Here is a 20361-nt window from a genome sequence, read left to right on the forward strand (position 1 = left end):
TACGTTTTTTTTTTTTTTTTTTTTTAATTATTTAATTTGTTAATTTAAATTTTTGTTATTCAATTGCACCACCTATTGGTGAAGCCTAGTATCAGCAAGCGAAGGTTGTGCATTGGCACTCTACTGCTTTTCCTGCAATGCCAGGATGTACAAGTTTGAATTTTAACCACTGAAATTTTAGAGGCGTATTTACAAAGCGAAATATAATGGACCGAATATTACCTGTTGAACACTGAAGAAAACCCCCCCGAATATTTTGGAACTTTGGAAGTCAGTATTTATCACTGAATTTTTAATTATGAAATTTTGTGTGAAATGTTTTCAATTAAAATATTCACAGCTTAAATATATATGCATACAAAATTGCATCCCCCAAAAATGCAAGCACTGTTAATGCAATGTGGTTATTTTTCAATTAGTGCAATTCAGCTCTCTTGGTTGTTGAAAGCCCTCGTTAGTTGAAGGTTGGTCTACAAAGATTGTACATGATTTATTGTTTCCTTTCTGTAACATCCTGCTTCTTACTCTTTCTTTCTGATCAGGATGAGCTGGCTTTTGGTTCCGGGTCTTTCTCTGCAGCCAAAGACAGCGACGGTGACCTGAGAAAGATGTCTCTTCGTGCTGTGCTGGAGAAGAAGTTGTCCATTGTGGACAAGGCAGTGGAGAGCAACCCTGGCAACGTGGACCTGAAACTAGAGAAACTCCGCCTGTGCAAAGAACTTTGGGAGCCTGCAGTCCTGCTGAAAGAGTGGAAGAAACTAGTGTTCGTACACCCAAACAGCGCCCCCTTATGGAAGAAATATCTCCTCTTCACACAGAGTAATTTCAGCACTTTCTCAGTGTCAAAGGTCAACAGTGTGTTCGGAAAGTGTCTGAGCACGCTCAGTGCAGTTCAGGATGGCAGTATGGTGTCTCACCCGCCACTGCCAGGCACAAAGGAAGACATTTTGGGTAAAATTATGTTTTATACTTGTTGAATGTACGCACCAAATATTTACCATGTGTTTAGCATATTTAGACTTTGTGGATGTTCATATTGACTGTGGTAGGTGCTATTAAGATATTTAAAGATCCCATGAAATCACTTGATGAATGCAGTTTTCTTTCTTGTGTTGACGTATTTCCTATTGAAACAGGAAGTTTGTGTGGGACATATCGAAGGACTCATCCCTTTTTCTTTTCTTTTTTTTAACTTTATAGCTAACAGGCTTTAGTTACATTACAGCCATGAACAATGATTTGATTTGCAGAGGCAGATAGTATTAGGGAGGGGGACATTCTCAGTCTAGAGAGCATTTGATTGGACAAAAATCTGTGTAGTGCAAGATGAGTCATTAATATTTTTGGTCCATTTACCTGGAAGAGTTTGACTGTAAATTCTAAATGCATATAGGTGCCTTTTGGCCTCTCGCAATCATTATATAATCTTCTGATGGCGGTTATTTGAAATTACCATGATTATTGTGCATTTCAAATTCTAATCACATTTTAATGCTCAAATAAGGTCATTTTAAATGAATATAAAGGCTAAATGATGGCACGTTTGTGTGTCATTCAGTTGAACTCCAGGTGTCACTGACCCACACCGCTGATGTCAACCAGATCAGCTCCTGACCTGAAGAGAGCATGAACCACTTCTCAAGTGCTCTGATGCACGCACGGTCAGCAGAGGCTTGCGGCAAATTTCCGCGAAAAATATAAACATGCTAATATAAACTGATAGTGAACGTGAAGCACTGCAGCTTGACTTTAAACGATCATGTAATGGCAAATGTTTCTGGTCATTGTGAGTTCATACATGCAGCATTAATGACACGCGGTGACACAGAGGAGGAGACGCGCACTTTCACTTTCTGTGGAATGATAAAATTATGAAATGAAATCTCAAATGTTTTGCTTCATGAGATATAAGGGCTTGTGGGTTTAATCAAAGAGTATTAAAATAATGTGTGAAAGTGAAGAAATTAGGACAGGTATTTTTTACTATTGCATAATATAATAAAAAATTTAATGTTTTTAATATATACAACAGTTAGTTCCAGTCCTCAAATCTGATTGGACGAGAAACGTTCCATGAGCACTGATGTCTCAGAACATCAGCACTCGAACACAGTGCAGATGTATAAAAGCTAGATGTGACTCTTTACATATAAAGTTTGTGATTTCGCAGATTTTAGCCAGCAGGTGGCGACAAAAAGCCATATTTGTGTGTAAATGAGCCGGCTGAGGTAATGTGCATTTAGTCAGCGGCAGTCTGTCAGTCTGTCTGTCAGTATTTTCATTCATCGGCACTCCGTGATTTCTTGGATAACTACTACAATACTAAAGCTGGGAAATAGCTTTAAACAGCTTTAAACTAACAACTTCAGCATTAAGGCTCATCACAGCTGAGAGACACGACAAACTGATTAATTACACAAACAAGGTACTTACCTCTTACCGAAGTTCCCACATTGGTGAGGATATATATGGCAGACTCTGATCCATCGCGTAAGAAAGTAATTCCATGCACAAATGCGTTTTTTTTTATTTATTTTTTTTTTATCGTACTCCGTTTTTCCTAATTTTTTTTTTTTTTATTTACTTGTTCATTGAACTGTTTTATATAAGCAATATCACACTCGCGATTGTGCTATATGGCCCTAAATCAACACTGCTGTGATTACCTACAACACTCTGCCTGCGGCCGAATCACAGCAGTGCTGATGTAGGGCCATATCGCACTCTTGCTCGTGTGATATTGCTTAAATATAAAATACAGGAGTTCCAAAAACAGCAGTGAAAATGTAAAATTGACCAAAAGTAAAGTTGGCCAAAAACAGAGACATATTTTAAGTACTAAGAAATATTTTTATATTTAAAACATAAATTTTCAAAATATTCATACGTTTTTAAAGCCTTAAAAGGAAATCATATATTCCTATTTTATTATATGATGGATATATTTGAAGTTAAATATGACAATTTATTTATGGATGACAATAATCGCCATAGGCCTAAAACAGACAATGAATCGTCATAATCACAATTATTTGTTTGACAATTAATTGTCAGCCAAATTTCATAATCGTGACAGCCCTAGGTGGCTTCAATGTTAATCGATGTTAAGGCCACAAAGCTCCAATTTTTATTTCATGTCGTACTTTGTGCTTAATTGTTTTCCCTCCCCCTCATGTTGCTGTAACAGCAGTTGTGCTAAAACTGTAAAGGCATTTTGATTACATGGATAAATATTTGTAGAGTTAAGCAGCTCATGTAGAATTGGTGTGTGTATTTTGGAGTGGCTCTCTGTCGTGTGTGTGTGTGCGCGTTTGCGTGCGTGCGAGTATGTGTGCGTGCCAGGGATCGACTGGCAGGCAGCAGTAAAAGCTGGTGATGTAGTGTTTTTGTGAATTGGCATGTTGTTTGTCAGCTAGTTTAGAGTGTGTATTGTGTGAGTCTGTATTTAGGGAGAGTCAGTGACTCTGACAAACAGGGTAGAACACAAACATTACTGTTCTGGACTTCCCCGCACAAGGATTCGCTGAAATAGAATCCTTAGCAGGCAATAAAATCTCTGTGACTCCAGAACGTGTGTTAACGGTCAGATTTTGAGCCAGGCCTCATTCTGTTCTGTACTCTTTAGTGACTTCTCAATTAGCCTAATTAAACAATAACCTCTGTAGATTGGTTCTGTGTTCAGCATGTCTGTGTTTAGATCAGCACTCCCTGGGCCCACATTTGCTAAACGGAGCTAAAATTTACACTCAAAACATGCAGTGATTTTTACACCGATTGGACCAGATTGTGAAATTGAGATCTATAGTTCTGAAAGGCTTGTGTTGAAAGGGTATGGAGCCTCTTAGAGGACAGGGAAGGAATTTATTTTCTGAAATAGTTTTGCATTCCCTCGCAATAGTTTGTTCCCTCACAAAAAGATTTGTGTACCCTCCCAATGGCTCTATCTATCCCTTATGAAATGTAATAGTTTTACTATGGTAACCATAGTTATGCTACTGTATTCATCATAGTAACACAAACATTTACCATGGTTTTACTACAGTAACCATATTTTAACCATGATATTCATTGTATAAACATAGTAGTCTATTAATGCAGGAAAACCAGAACTATGGTAATAAAAATTATAATGACTACAAAAAACATACTATACAGTAACACCATGGTTAATTTTTGGTAAAACCATGGTTACTAGTCATGCTTACTGCAGTTTTACTATAGTGAAACCATGGTTAAAACTTTTGTAGGGGCATTAATTTGGAGGAAACCATAAGTTTAAAAAACATTATACTTGTAGCTTAAATTAACCATGGTGTTACAGTAGTAAAACTGTAGTAACCATGATTTTTTGTTTGTTTTTTGCAGAATAATTATGTTTTTATCACCACAGTTTTTGTTTTTCTGTATTATTACTATGGTTTTATATCATCTTAAATATCATCTTAGAAATATGGTTACTATAGTAAAACCAAGGTTAATTTTCATTTACGCTTTTGCTAGAGGACCCAAAATAATTGCAAGGGAATGCAAAACAATTTCAGAAAATAAATTTCCTCCCTGTCCTTCAAGGGGCTCCACAAAAAGAGTTAGTACAACTGAAAATTAGCATTTTGTCATAATTTACTCACTGTCATGTCATTCCGAACCTGTATGACTTTATTTCTCTATTTCTTCTTTATTTCTTAAGTTTAGCAGAATATTGACGCAGCTCTTTGCCATACAATGAAAACATATAGTACCCAAGGGCTGTTTAACTAAAAAAAAAAGCAAAAGTTGATACGACTCATTCACTATGTTCCAGTTTTCTGAAACCAGGTTTGACGTCAGTGATTCTGAACGTATAGTATCATGCCACAGCAAATTTGAATATGCAGAAGTGAATCAAATTCGAGAGCTTTGGTAGAGGGGAAATCTTTTACAGAAAATAGAAAGTCAAACAGGTTTGGAAAGACATTAGGCTAAGTAAATATTGACAGGATTTTCACTTTGAACGAACAATACACCTTATTTACACTAGTGCCGTCTTTGATTTTTAATGATAAAGACAACGAGGCTGTGAAGGATAGACTTAACATCTCTTCGGTGGCATGAATGGTGTACAGCTATATAAAGTTCTTAGATCACATCTGATTTTCCACAACTCAAGTTGTCTGGAGTTCTTTGTATACTGAATGTTCTTGGATAGATATTTTATCAATGTTTTGTCCACAGAACAATCCAAAAACACTTTAAACTGCAGTGCAGCCCATTGAACCCCTCACAGCCTCGTTTTCATTCCCATTAAAAATCAAAGATGTCACTAGCTTGAATAAAGTCTATTCCTTGAAGATAGTGGCTCTCTGACTCTGTGCTGCCCTCTTGTGCTCAGAGGTGGCAGTGCAGTATCAAAGTCATTGTATGTTAGCATCGTGTTTAAGTTGTATACACTGATCAGCCACAACATCAAAACCATCTGCCTAATATTGTGTAGGTCCCTCTCGTGCCGCCAAAACAGCACCAACCCACATCACAGAATAGCATTCTAAGATGCTACTCTTCTCACCACAATTGTACAGAGCGGTTATCTGAGTTACCGTAGACTTAGTCAGTTCGAACCAGTCTGGCCATTCTCTGTTGACCTCTCTCATTAACAAGGCGTTTCCATCTGCAGAACTGCCCCTTACTGGATGTTTTTTGGCACCATTCGGAGTAAATTTTAGAGACTGTTGTGTGTGAAAATCACAGGAGATCAGCAGTTACAGAAATACTCAAACCAGCCAATCTGGCACCAACAATCATCCACGCGATTATCTAATCATCCAGTTGTGTGGCAGCAATGCAGTGCATAAAATCATTCAGATATGGGTCAGGAGCTTCAGTTAATGTTCATATCAACCATCAGAATGGGGGAAAAAATCAGTGATTTGGACCGTGGCATGATTGTTGATGCCAGACGGGCTGGTTTCCTGCTGATCTCCTGGGATTTTCACACACAACAGTCTCTAGAATTTCTCAGAATAGTGCCAAAAAAACAACAACAAAAAATCTAGTAAGGGGCAGTTCTATGGATGGAAACTCCTTGTTGATGAGAGAGGTCAGCAGAGAGTGGCCAGACTGGTTGGAACTAACAAAGTCTACGGTAACTCAGATAACTACTCTGTACAATTGTGGTGAGAAGAATAGCATCTCAGAATGCTATTCTGAGATGCAGGTTGGTGCTGTTTTGGCAGCATGATGGGGACCTACACAATAATTAAGCAGGTGGTTTTAATGTTGTGGCTGATCGATGTATACAAGTTGGCATTTTATACTGATGGAGGAAATGCATGAACTCCATATTGTGTAAGAAATCGATCGGATCTGTCAATCAGAATTACAGTGAAACACTAACAGGAAGTGTGTGCTCTCTCTTCTGGCAGAGATCTTTCTTCAGCAGTGCCATTTTCTGCGGCAGGCTGGTCACACTGAGAAAGCAGTGTGTCTCTTCAAAGCCCTACTGGACTTTACTTTTTTCAAGCCAGACAGTGTGAAAGACCTGCCTACCAGACAACAGGTACCCCCATACACTCTTGAGAGCACGTGCTGACACTTCTTTAATATGTAGATGCTGTAAAGCATAAAAATAATTATATAATGTCATTGTTTCATGTACTGTATACAGAAAAATAGCTTACACTGTACAATGAAATTCTAACTCTGTGTTTCCACATGATGCCATTAAAGCATAAACATGGAATATACTGTAAAAATATAATACCTTTTAAAATGTATATAGAACAATATATACATTGTACTGTTTGTACAATTGGAGTTCGATTCATTTAACTCAAGTTTCATGAGATGTGTGTGAATATTTGTACATGTGAAACTTTGTTTGCTCTACCCTCTGTCTGTTTTCTTTTTGATCAGAGGAGCTGCTGAAGAGGCATAATCACATGCACTATTGCTTTTTAAAACAAACTTTTTTTCAACAGCAAAAATATCTGTCCCGTCGACAGCTACATACATATTCTACTGAGTAAGGCCTAGAGAGTCCGAATGCTCTCTGTCCAAGACAAGTTCAACATGAACTTTGATACATTTGGAAGCTTGTTTTGTTGGCCACTTTAGTCTTTGAATTTCATTGAATTTGTTTTCTAAAGTTGCCTGTGCTATTACTAATACATCTCAGTCCTCGACCCCTACAGAGTGCCTCATCACTGCTGCATTAGTCATCCAGTCAGCATTTGATTGGCTGGTTGTTCCCACTCTCTTGGTGTGATTGGTGCTCAGTGCTGGTTGGGTTCAGTGCTCGAGTGTGAAGTAGTTTTGGCACTCAGTTAATTGTTGAGTGTTCACTTCAAATTAAATGAGACTTGACCATTCAGCTAAGTACTCACTTTACAGAACCAACGGCTGCAACTGCCTCTATAAATGGATTGTGCCTTTGCTTTATCTCTGCCTTGACTGTATAGCATGCTGTTGTGTTACAACCTGTTCAGTGTTCTAGGGGATTCAAGGACATAGAAGTACCTTTATATTTGTTTGTGTGTTTAGGTGGAATTCTTTGAGCCGTTTTGGGACAGTGGAGAACCCAGGATCGGGGAAAGGGGGGCACGGGGTTGGAGGGCTTGGATGCTACAGCAAGAGAGAGGAGGATGGGTGGTTCCTCCTGAGCCAGGTGCTCAAACCATACACACACACACACACACACACACACGCACACGCATCATCTGTAGATGCTGGAATGCACTAGTGTCTACTCTAGCTTGTTTGTGCAATGGGTACAAAAGTATGTTGTTGATTGGCTTTTTTCATACCTTTTCCTACTCCTACAAATTTACATGTGCATGGGTTACAAGGAATGCTTGTCATGTCATGGATTAAAGAAAAAAAATGGTAGCACTTTACAGTCAGACCAGTCTGGCCATTCTCTGTTGACCTCTCTCATCAACAAGGCATTTCCATCTACAGAACTGCCCCTCACTGGATGTTTTTTGTTTTTGGCACCATTCGGAGTAAATTCTAGACACTGTTGTGTGTAAAAATCCCAGGAGATCAGCAGCCAGTTACAGAAATACTCAAACCAGCCATCTGGCACCAATAATCATCCATGCAGTTGTCTAATCAGCCAGTCTTGTGGCTGCAGTGCATAAAATCATGCATATATTGGTCAGAAACTTCAGTTAATGTTCACATCACCCATCAGAATGGGGAAATTTCTATCTCATTGGTTTGGACCATGGCATGATTGTTGGTGCCAGACTGGCTGGTTTGAATATTTCTGTAACTGCTGATCTCCTGGGATTTTCATGCACAACAGTTTCTAGAATTTACTTCGAATAGTGCCAAAAACAAAAAACATCCAGTGAGCGGCAGTTCTGCGGATGGAAACGCCTTGTTGATGAGAGAGTCAATGGAAAATGGCCAGACTGGTTCGAACTGACAAAGTCTACGGTAACTCAGATAACTGCTCTGTGCAATTGTGGTGAGAACAATAGCATCTCAGAATGCTATTCTGAGATGCAGGTTGGTGCTGTTTTGGCAGCACGAAGGGACCTACACAATATTAGGCAAGTGGTTTTAATGTTGTGGCTGATCGGTGTTAACTAATACATTTTTTTAAATAAACAGTTATATTTATTAACATTAGTTAATGCACTATGAACTAACGTGATCTAACAATTAATTGTATTTTTGTTAGCTAACATTAACAAAGATTAATAAATGCTGTAAAAGTATATTGTTCATTATTAGTTCATGATATTTAATGCAAAAACTAATGTTAACTAATTGAACCTTATTGTAAAGCGCTACCAAAAAACCTTCAAAACAGATTCAGACAGTCATCCAATAACAGCAAACACAATTTTTTCAGGACTTACACCTAGTACCATACATCAAAAACTTCCATCACTCTCCCTACATGAAGGTTTTTACTGAATCTGAGAGCTAACATTACTGTGAACTCTGTAAAACCTGCCACAGATGATGACGATGATGAAGAACAGGAGGACTCTGAGATCAAAGACAAGACCTGGCCCAAGTGGAAGATCTGGCTAGATGTGGAGGCGTCACGTGAGGCAAACCACTGGTTGCCATGGAGACCAGATAAAACCAAGGGCCAATCAGAAGAGGACTGCGAGGACCCAGACAGGCAGGTAAGGTGTTTGTTGTTGTTGAGCTGTAGCTACGGTAGACCAAGGTCATGGGTTCGATTCCCAGGGAACACGCATATAAAATGCATATACAGTTGAAGTCAGAAATTTACATACACTTAGGTTGAAGTCATTAAAACTCATTTTTTAACCACTCCACAGATTTAATATTAGCTAACTATAGTTTTGGCAAGTCGTTTAGGACATCTACTTTGTGCATGACACGAGTAATTGTTCCAACAATTGTTTAGACAGATTGTTTTACTTTTAATTGACTATATCACAATTCCAGTGGGTCAGAAACTTACATACACTAAGTTAACTGTGCCTTTAAGCAACTTGGATAATTCCAGAAAATGATTTCAAGCCTTTAGAAAATTAGCCAATTAGCTTCTGATAGGAGGTGTACTGAATTGGAGGTGTACCTGTGGATGTATTTAAAGGCCTACCTTCAAACTCAGTGCCTCTTTGCTTGACATCATGGGAGAATCAAAAGAAATCAGTCAAGACCTCAAAAAATAATTTTTGGACCTTCACACGTCTGGTTCATCCTTGGGAGCAATTTCCAAACACCTGAAGGTACCACGTTTATCTGTACAAACAATAGTACGCAAGTATAAACACCATGGGACCATGCAGCCATCAAACCGCTCAGGAAGGAGACGCATTCTGTCTCCTAGTGATTAACATTGTTTGGTGCGAAAAGTGCAAATCAATCCCAGAACAACAGCATAGGACCTTGTGAAGATGCTGGAGGAAACAGGTAGACAAGTATCTATATCCACAATAAAACGAGTCCTACATCAACATAACCTGAAAGGCTGCTAAGCAAGGAAGAAGCCACTGCTCTAAAACCACCATAAAAGCTAGACTACAGTTTGTAAGTTCACATGGCGACAAAGATCTTACTTTTTGGAGAAATGTCCTCTGGTCTGATGAAACAAAATGGCCATAATGACCATCGTTATGTTTGGAGGAAAAAGGGTGAGGCTTGCAAGCCGAAGAGCACCATTCCAACCGTGAAGCATGAGGATGGCAGCATTATGTTGTGGGGGTGCTTTGCTTCAGGAAGGACTGGTGCACTTCACAAAATAGATGGCATCATGAGGAAGGAAAATTATGTGAATATATTGATGCAACATCTCAAGACATCAGCCAGGGAGTTAAAGCTCAGTCACAAATGGGTCTTCCAAATGGATAATGACCCCAAGCATACCTCCAAAGTTGTGGCAAAATGGCTTAAGGACAACAAAGTGAAGGTATTGGAAAGCCCTGACCTTAATCCAACTGAAAAAGTGTGTGCGAGCAAGGAGGCCTACAAACCTCAGTTACACCAGTTCTGTCTGGAGGAATGGGCCAAAATTCCAGTAACTTATTATGAGAAGCTTGTGGAAGGCTACCCAAAACATTTGACCCAAGTTAAACAATTTAAAGGCAATGCTACCAAATACTAACAAAGTGTATGTAAACTTCTGACCCACTGTGAATGTGATGAAAGAAATAAAAGCTGAAATAAATCATTCTCTCTACTATTATTCTGACATTTCACATTCTTAAAATAAAGTAGTGATCCTAACTGACCTAAGACAGGGAATGTTTTCTACGATTAAATGTCAAGAATTGTGAAAAATTGAGTTTAAATGTATTTGGCTAAGGTGTATGTAAATATCTGACTGTACATACAGTCCATAAAATGTATAACTTGAATGCACTGTAAGCTGCTTTGGATAAATCTGTCTGCTAAATGTAGATAAAATCTGTTGACAACATAAAATTTTCATGAATGACAGGCATTTTAATTGTGCAGAAATCTGTGGGTACAAATTCTGTGTGGGCCAGCTGATGAGTGCAAGATGAGCACTTTTAAACTGAACTAAGGTCTGTCTCTGTCTGTGCAGGTTTTATTTGATGACATCAGCCCATCTATGATCCGTGTTGACGGGCCAGATCTTCAGCTGCAGTTGATCCTGTCATTCCTGCAGTTCCTGGGTCTGCCTGGACCTTCTTGCAGGTTCTCTACACCTTCCACCTCAAACTTGCTACTGGACAATCTCTCCTTCCTTGAAGAAGGCCCTGACCCAGAGCGACCTCTGACCTCTTATGACCTCCCGACGGCTGGGATCTGTGCAGTGGGTCATATGACGTTTCTGAGTGACCGCAGGAAGCAGGCAGGGTTGTGTAAGGCAGGTGAGGAGTTTCTGCGGAATGTTCTGGAGCAAATTCTCCCACTCGTCTCAGTGCAGGATCGAGCTGTCATTGCACTCTGCTGGCTGCAGTATGAGAAACTCAAGGTCTGTTTGACAAAGGGAACTTTTTTCTGTGTTCATTTATATTTCTTGATTTCCTGTACAATTAGGGTTAATTTCACAAAAAAATGTCCAGGACAAATTTCACCACTAAATATATATATTGAATGAAGTGAAGAAAAGATTTTTTACATTGTGTCATTTTTTAGCACAGTTATGAAGCTAGTGGTCGACAGATATGGATTTTTTTTAATGGCCAATGCTGTTGCCGATATCCAGAGAGCACGGTGGCCGATAGGCTGATACAATGCTGATATGTCACACAATTTAATATAGTAAATAACATTAAACATAAAATGGCTAAAAAATAAAATATTAGTTAGAAATTATGTTGTATTTTAAATGGTAGATAGCAGTTTCTTTTGATTTCTGTTTAGTCATCAAATTTTTGTAATTTGCACATGAAGAAATTGTTCATATACAGGTACATCTCAATAAATTAGAATGTCGTGGAAAAGTTCATTTATTTCAGTAATTCAACTCAAATTGTGAAACTCGTGTATTAAATAAATTCAATGCACACAGACTGAAGTAGTTTAAGTCTTTGGTTCTTTTAATTGTGATGATTTTGGCTCACATTTAACAAAAACCCACCAATTCACTATCTCAAAAAATTAGAATATGTTGACATGCCAATCAGCTAATCAACCCAAAACACCTGCAAAGGTTTCCTGAGCCTTCAAAATGGTCTCTCAGTTTGGTTCACTAGGCTACACAATCATGGGGAAGACTGCTGATCTGACAGTTGTCCAGAAGACAATCATTGACACCCTTCACAAGGAGGGTAAGCCACAAACATTCATTGCCAAAGAAGCTGGCTGTTCACAGAGTGCTGTATCCAAGCATGTTAACAGAAAGTTGAGTGGAAGGAAAAAGTGTGGAAGAAAAAGATGCACAACCAACCAAGAGAACCGCAGCCTTTCGATTGTCAAGCAAAATCGATTCAAGAATTTGGGTGAACTTCACAAGGAATGGACTGAGGCTGGGGTCAAGGCATCAAGAGCCACCACACACAGACATGTCAAGGAATTTGGCTACAGTTGTCGTATTCCTCTTGTTAAGCCACTCCTGAACCACAGACAACATCAGAGGCGTCTTACCTGGGCTAAGGAGAAGAAGAACTGGACTGTTGCCCAGTGGTCCTAAGTCCTCTTTTCAGATGAGAGCAAGTTTTGTATTTCATTTGGAAACCAAGGTCCTAGAGTCTGGAGGAAGGGTGGAGAAGCTCATAGCCCAAGTTGCTTGAAGTCCAGTGTTAAGTTTCCACAGTCTGTGATGATTTGGGGTGCAATGTCATCTGCTGGTGTTGGTCCATTGTGTTTTTTGAAAACCAAAGTCACTGCACCCGTTTACCAAGAAATTTTGGAGCACTTCATGCTTCCTTCTGCTGACCAGCTTTTTAAAGATGCTGATTTCATTTTCCAGCAGGATTTGGCACCTGCCCACACTGCCAAAAACACCAAAAGTTGGTTAAATGACCATGGTGTTGGTGTGCTTGACTGGCCAGCAAACTCACCAGACCTGAACCCCATAGAGAATCTATGGGGTATTGTCAAGAGGAAAATGAGAACCAATGACCAAAAAATGCAGATGAGCTGAAGGCCACTGTCAAAGAAACCTGGGCTTCCATACCACCTCAGCAGTGCCACAAACTGATCACCTGCATGCCACGCCGAATTGAGGCAGTAATTAAAGCAAAAGGAGCCCCTACCAAGTATTGAGTACATATACAGTAAATGAACATACTTTCCAGAAGGCCAACAATTCACTAAAAATGTTTTTTTTTATTTGTCTTATGATGTATTCTAATTTTTTGAGATAGTGAATTGGTGGGTTTTAGTTAAATGTGAGCCAAAATCATCACAATTAAAAGAACCAAAGACTTAAACTACTTCAGTCTGTGTGCATTTAATTTATTTAATACACGAGTTTTACAATTTGAGTTGAATTACTGAAATAAATGAACTTTTCCACGACATTATAATTTATTGAGATGCACCTGTATTAGGAAAAAGGAAACAACAGTACACACAGTAGTCCAGCAACCATGGATGGCATGGCTACATTAGCAATTGCATTTATTAAAAAAATACAGAATTAAACTATACATACAGTGCATAGTGAATAAGACATTTACTTATAGCACACGTGAAGTGCTTTTACCTTGAAGTTGCATTCAAGCGCTCGTGCGGATCCAGCACAAGCAGCAATCTACTGACAGTTTAAACGGCCTGGATTGCCTGCTTGGATTGTCACAAAGTGACCGTCATGATTTGTGAATCAGAGGCACTTTCAATCCTGATTCAGAAGTTTTGTTTCTGGCTGATACAATACACGCTTCAGAGGAAGATATTAGATGAGCGCTCAACGGGAAGAAAACGCTGGATTTTCGTGAGGTTGGTGAATTACATCCGTTTAAACAAGATACGCGCATATTTGCAGACGGAATATGATATTAGTTTTATTGATATTTGCCTTTTTATCATTAGAAAAGAAAGTTAAAAGTTAAGGGAACTGTTGAGGAGAGAGAAGGAGAATGAAACAGTGGAGCACTTAAACATTATGAGCTCAAACAAGTCTGCCGCGGCTCTGATACACTATATTGCCAAAAGTATTCGCTCATCTGCCTTTAGACACATATGAACTTAAGTGACATCCCATTCTTAATCCATAGGGTTTAATATGACGTCGGCCCACCCTTTGCAGCTATAACAGCTTCAACTCTTCTGGGAAGATTTTCCACAAGGTTTAGGAGTGTGTTTATGGGAATTTTTGACCATTCTTCCAGAAGCGCATTTGTTAGGTCAGACACTGATGTTGGACGAGAAGGCCTGGCTCGCAGTCTTCGCTCTAATTCATCCCAAAGGTGCTCTATCGGGTTGAGGTCAGGACTCTGTGCAGGCCAGTCAAGTTCTTCCACACCAAACTCGCTCATCCATGTCTTTATGGACCTTGCTTTGTGCACTGGTGTGCAGTCATGTTGGAACAGGAAGGGGCCATCCCCAAACTGTTCCCACAAAGTTGGGAGCATGGAATTGTCCAAAATCTCTTGGTATGCTGAAGCATTCAGATTTCCTTTCACTGGAACTAAAGGGCCAAGCCTAGCTCCTGAAAAACAACCCCACACCATAATCCCCCCTCCACCAAACTTCACAGTTGGCACAATGCAGTCAGACAAGTACCGTTCTCCTGGCAACCGCCAAACCCAGACTCGTCCATCAGATTGCCAGATGGAGAAGGGTGATTCGTCACTCCAGAGAACGTGTCTCCACTGCTCTAGAGTCCAGTGGCGGCGTGCTTTACACCACTGCATCCGACGCTTTGCATTGCACTTGGTGATGTATGGCTTGGATGCAGCTGCTCGGCCATGGAAACTCATTCCATGAAGCTCTCTACGCACTGTTCTTGAGCTAATCTGAAGGCCACATGAACTTTGGAGGTCTGTAGCGATTGACTCTGCAGAAAGTTGGCGACCTCTGTGCACTATGCGCCTCGGCATCTGCTGACCCCTCTCTGTCATTTTACGTGGCCTACCACTTCGTGGTTGAGTTGCTGTCATTCCCAATCTCTTCCACTTTGTTATAATACCATTGACAGTTGACTGTGGAATATTTAGTAGCGTGGAAATTTCACGACTGGACTTGTTACACAGGTGGCATCCTATCACAGTACCACGCTGGAATTCACTGAGCTCCTGAGAGCGGCCCATTCTTTCACAAATGTTTGTAGAAGCAGTCTGCATGCCTAGGTGCTTCATTTTATACACCTGTGGCCATGGAAGTGATTGGAACACCTGAATTCAATTATTTGGATGGGTGAGCGAATACTTTTGGCAATATAGTGTATGTGGACCATTTAAATGACACTGTGTTGCACACCGGTTTATTATTGTAGTAACACGATGGCACGTAACAACAAAACAAACCTTGACTGATCGTTTACATGTCTCAGTCGCTTCTCATTAGGGCTGAGCGATATGTAAAAATAATTTTATCGATAATCGGCTTAAAAAATATTGCGATATGCAATTACATATTCAACACCGAGGCTCATGATTTTTTTTTTTTTTTGCTTTATTGATTTGGCTTTAAAAATGTAATCAATTTATTGAAAAACATAAACAAAAGACATTTCTAAATTCAAAATGCACTTTTAAATGAAAAAAGCAATAAAATAACGAAGTGATCAAAAAATCTTATTTAACCACCTTATTTAAACATTTACCGTCTCCAACAGCACCATTTGCCATCACGCAAGTATCCGTCTAGGACACCAGGTGGAAAATTACTAATAGCCTACAAATTAAGAACTAAAGACAGTTATAAATGTAAAGACAATAATAATCAGAATAAATAAGCCTATAAATTCCCTTGTGTTCCCAAATAATGCTGTCAAATCAAATATGTGTTCTTATCAAATTTGTGTTTGTATTGCGTTTTGGTAATACAGTTAATGCTGCCTAAAGAAAATAAAATAGAACTCAATTTTAGGTTCAAGGTGAACGTGTCTTGTATTATTTTATTTAATTACTTTCGTCTTTGTTTCTTTAATACAAAGATATATATTACTGAACCTACAGAGTTGCGTTAACAATGCATGCTAACCGTGTGGAAATAAACTCACAGCACCTCCTGAGGTGATCAGAGATAATTTGCAGCATTCTCATAGATGACATTATACTTGCAAACAGTTTTCAGACAAATGAAACGTGTGAAAACTCTTTACATGCACTTGTTCCACAAGACAGGCTTGCGCTGCATGCCTCTGAACAAACAGCGAATCAGACACGGGCATTTCTTTTGTCTGTTCTTAAAAATATAATAACGTGTGTTTCTTCAAGCACGTGTTTCACAGCATGTCTTGTAATGTGTCACTCCGAGACGTCTTACAGGTCGCCCGCCTGTTGCGGTTAGATGAGCAAAATTACCTGTGCATGAAATACTTTTGGACGAGGACCTTGCGAATTGGATGCAGCCTCGTCGCATTTTGCGGGTGCTAGTATCACAACCTGGGCTACTGTTTAATATATTTGGCAACTTCCCAGATCCATGGTTTTGCCATTTCCCGATATTGTCCATCATCGTCTGTCAGTGAGTGTCGCAATCGTTATCGGGATCTTTGCAAGACATCATCGGTATCCAATAACATAGTCCTATCGCCCAGCCCTACTTCATATGCAAGCAGGCAATTTTCGTCGCCCTCAAGAAACAAATCGGCCAAACGGGAAAATTTATCGGTTGATGCAGATAATTAAAAAAGTCAAAATATCGGCCAGTTTATATCGTTGATATATCAGTCGACCACTATATGAAGCCCATGTTCAATACAAGTTAAGCTCAATCGACAGCATTTGTGGCAAAATGTTGATTACCACAAAAATTCATTTTGACTCGTTCCGCCTTTTAAAAAAAATCGAGGTTACAATGAGGCACTAACAATGGAAGTGAATGTGGCCAATTTTATTATTATTTGTAGCTGTAAAGTTGTTTAAATCGTCATTTTTACGGTCGTATTAAGGTTTTAGGGATTGCTGACATTACATCGTCGTGGCAATGGAGTTGTAAAATTGGTTATAACTTTACACAGAAATGGTTAGTAAGTGATTTTATCACTAAAATCATGTTTGCATGCATACTGTTTGTTTTGTGGCTATACATATGAAATAGTGAGTATTTTAGCGTCCAGAAATTGGCCCATATTCACTTCCATTGTAAGTGCCTCATTGGAACCTCAATTGTTTTTTTTTTAAAGAAAAGGAGGGGCAAGTAATCAGTATTATGCCACAAATGCTGTCGATTGAGCTTAACTTGTAGTGAACCTGGAATATTCCTTTAACAATATATTTTTTACAGGATTTATTCATCTTTGTTAATGTTAGTTAATAAAAATACAATTGTTCATTGTTAATGTTCGTTCATAGTGCATTAACTAATGTTAACAAATACAGCTAACAATGTTTTTATTTTAAAAATGTGTTAATATATGTTGAAATTAACATAAACTAAGAAGATTAATAAATGTTGTAAAAAGTATTGTTTATTGTTAGTTCATGTTAACTAATGTTGTTAACTAATGTTAACAAATGGAACCTTTTTGTAAAGTGTTACCATTTAAATAATATGGAATTGCTGTACAGTAATGAAAATGATTTTATTTTTTATTTTTTGGTTAATTATATTTTTGGCATTACAGCTGGCCACTGACAATTAGGGAAAGGGTGGTTTGTCATGAAAATAATGTCCATGCAAAAATGTGTAATTGTTATAAAAATATGCTTTATTTTCTTTATGCAAAAAATAACTTCTTATATGACCTGGACATTTCTTGACAGTCATTATAAGATTCACCTTTAAATACTACTACTTCCATACTAATGTCAGTCTGCAGTCTTTTTTACTGCTTCTGTGTTTGTATTCTTTTTTGTGTTGTAGGTGCTGAGATGTTTATGCTGTGATAATAAAAAGCGTCTGAAGTCTCAAGGGAAGCGTAGTAAACGGCTGGCCAAACGGCTGCTAAAGGAGCCAGAGAACAGGGGCAGCCTGGCACTATGGAGAGAGTACGCCCATCTGGAGTGGCTTCTGGGTAATTTGGAAGAGGCACGCAAAGTATTTGATACCGCCCTGGGGATGGGCGTGTCCAGAGGTCTCAATGACCCTGCCCTCTGCAACCTCTGCCTTCTCTATGCCCAGTTAGAGGTAGAGCAGACCTTGAGGGTTGGGACTGTCCCCACTTCCTCCCCAGCTGTTTATATTCTTACTAAATTAGCAGAGGGTGCAGCCTACACCCCTTTCTCGGGCCAGATCAACCCAGTGGCCATACTGAAGGCCAGAAAGGCATATGAGCAGGCCCTGTTGAGCTCTTTACCTGAGCAGAGTGCAGGTTCGAAGAAACTCCATAGAACGTCCAGCCTGGTTGGATGTTTTGGGCTTTTTCAATATCTGACAATGGGGATAGATGCCGCTGATGCTGTGTACAGTCAAACCAGGCAAAGATTGACAGATGTGACTGAAGGCTCACTAAGGAGATCCAATGCCTTTGCAGATTGGGAGTCTGTTGCCATCCAGCACATAGCACTGCTACGCCACCACACCAGCACCAATGTGTTCCCTCTCTTCCGGCTGAGACTGGCGCTTAATGCTGCCCTCACATTACTGCCCTCCAGCGCCCCCTTGTGGCATCTCTACGTGCAAACTGAGAACCGATATCACAGCGCAGGCCGTGCCCGCAGGTTTTTCCACAGTGTGGCTAAGAAAACTGACAGTGTTGTGCCATATCTGTTTGCTGTCACTGCAGAGCAAAGACTCAAACAGCTACTGGACTCTGTGCAGAGGTGAGAGAGAAATGACCTCATTCGCTTTCCTGTACCCTGCCCTTTGTTTGTTTGCCTTCTTTTTTTTTTCCTTTTTTTGCTTTGCTTTTCTGTTCTTTCCTTTTCATTTTCTGTTTCCTTAAGTTATATTTGTCCTTAGTCTCTTAGTTTTGCTTTTACTTAAAGGGATAGTTCACCCAAAAATGAAAATTCTCTTATCATTTACTCACCTTAATGCCATCCCAGATGTGTATGACTTTCTTTCTTCTGCAGAACACAAATGAAGATTTTTAGAAGAATATTTCAGCTCTGTAGGTCCATATAATGCAAGTGAATGGGTGCCAAAATCATGACACTCCAAATGCACATAAAGGCATCATAGAAGTAATCCAGATTGACTCCAGTGTTTTAATCCATATTTTCAGAAGTGATATGATAGGTGTGGGTGAGAAACAGATCAATATTTAAGTAATTCTTTGCTTGAAAATCTTCTCCCTGCCCAGTAGGGGGTGATATGCATGAAGAATGTGAATCACCAAAAACACCAGAAAAAGAATGTAAAAAGGTGCATTCCAGTCGACCGTTAGGGTCCTCCGAAATGGACTTCCCACGATATTCAGCCATCTTAAGGGAGATTCCAATCCAAAGGGAGCATTTATGTTCAGTTGGAAGGGCACTCCAAATGGCATAGGGAATAATTGAACATTGATACATCACTTCACAGGAAGTGTAGAGGGAAATTGACCCATCAGTCATTGCAAACCAGTAGAATACTGATGTAGTGTGGCTAAAATCATATAAACAAAAGGAGTTTGAGTCGCTGTCATTTTTATTAAGCTTAATTTACCTTGTGTGCTTTCTATGCGGTTGTGTGCGAGTGCAAAGCGCACGAGATGCGATCGTGACATCCATTATCATGACAATGGGTCATATAGCAGTTAAGAAGAAACACATATTATAAAATAACCACATAATATTTAATTTTTATATTAAACAGAAACAGCCATTTAACTTAAGGGTTACAAGTCTGGAGAAATATATTAATTTAAATAAATAACTACATTTTATAAGTATACATGTGGATGTATTATATTAATTGATATACACTACCGGTCAAAAGTTTTGAAACACTTACTCATTCTTTATTATATATATATATATTTTTTTTTCATATTTTAGTATAATAGTAAAATCATTAAAACTATGGAATAACATAAATGGAACTATGGGAATTATGTTGTGACTAAACAAAATCCAAAATAAATCTAAATTATTTTATATTTTAGCATCTTCAAAGTAGTCACCCTTTGCCTAGATTTTGCAGACATGTACTCTTGGCATTTTCTCAACCAACTTCTTGAAGTATCACCCTGGGATGCTTTTTAAACAGTATTGAAGGAGTTCCCATCTATGCTGGGCACTTATTGGCTGCTTTTCTTTATTATTTGGTCCAAGTCATCAATTTCATCAAATTTTTTTTATTTTTTTTTATTAAATTTTAGTTTTATAATGAAATAAATGTATATGGTGGCACAATTATATTTTTGTCTACAAAACTAATTTCAAACATTTAAGCATACGCCTTCAGATCAAAAGATTTTTAAGATCATGGGAAACATTTCGGTCAAGT

At 38.8% G+C, this 20361-nt stretch overlaps 1 protein-coding gene across 1 annotated transcript in view; it reads left to right on the top strand.

The window, feature by feature from the left end:
* Positions 1 to 20361, top strand: part of nrde2 (NRDE-2, necessary for RNA interference, domain containing) — a 39599-nt gene that overhangs the window by 17873 nt on the left and 1365 nt on the right. The window contains exons 6-11 of the mRNA XM_051647208.1: positions 543 to 951; positions 6399 to 6532; positions 7516 to 7639; positions 8947 to 9119; positions 11015 to 11407; positions 17854 to 18752. Coding sequence (XP_051503168.1) covers positions 543 to 951; positions 6399 to 6532; positions 7516 to 7639; positions 8947 to 9119; positions 11015 to 11407; positions 17854 to 18752 — 2132 coding nt within the window. The remainder of the gene's footprint in view (positions 1 to 542; positions 952 to 6398; positions 6533 to 7515; positions 7640 to 8946; positions 9120 to 11014; positions 11408 to 17853; positions 18753 to 20361) is intronic.

This window comes from Myxocyprinus asiaticus, chromosome 20 (assembly GCF_019703515.2).
Source record: "Myxocyprinus asiaticus isolate MX2 ecotype Aquarium Trade chromosome 20, UBuf_Myxa_2, whole genome shotgun sequence".
Classification (NCBI taxonomy): Eukaryota; Metazoa; Chordata; class Actinopteri; order Cypriniformes; family Catostomidae; genus Myxocyprinus; species Myxocyprinus asiaticus.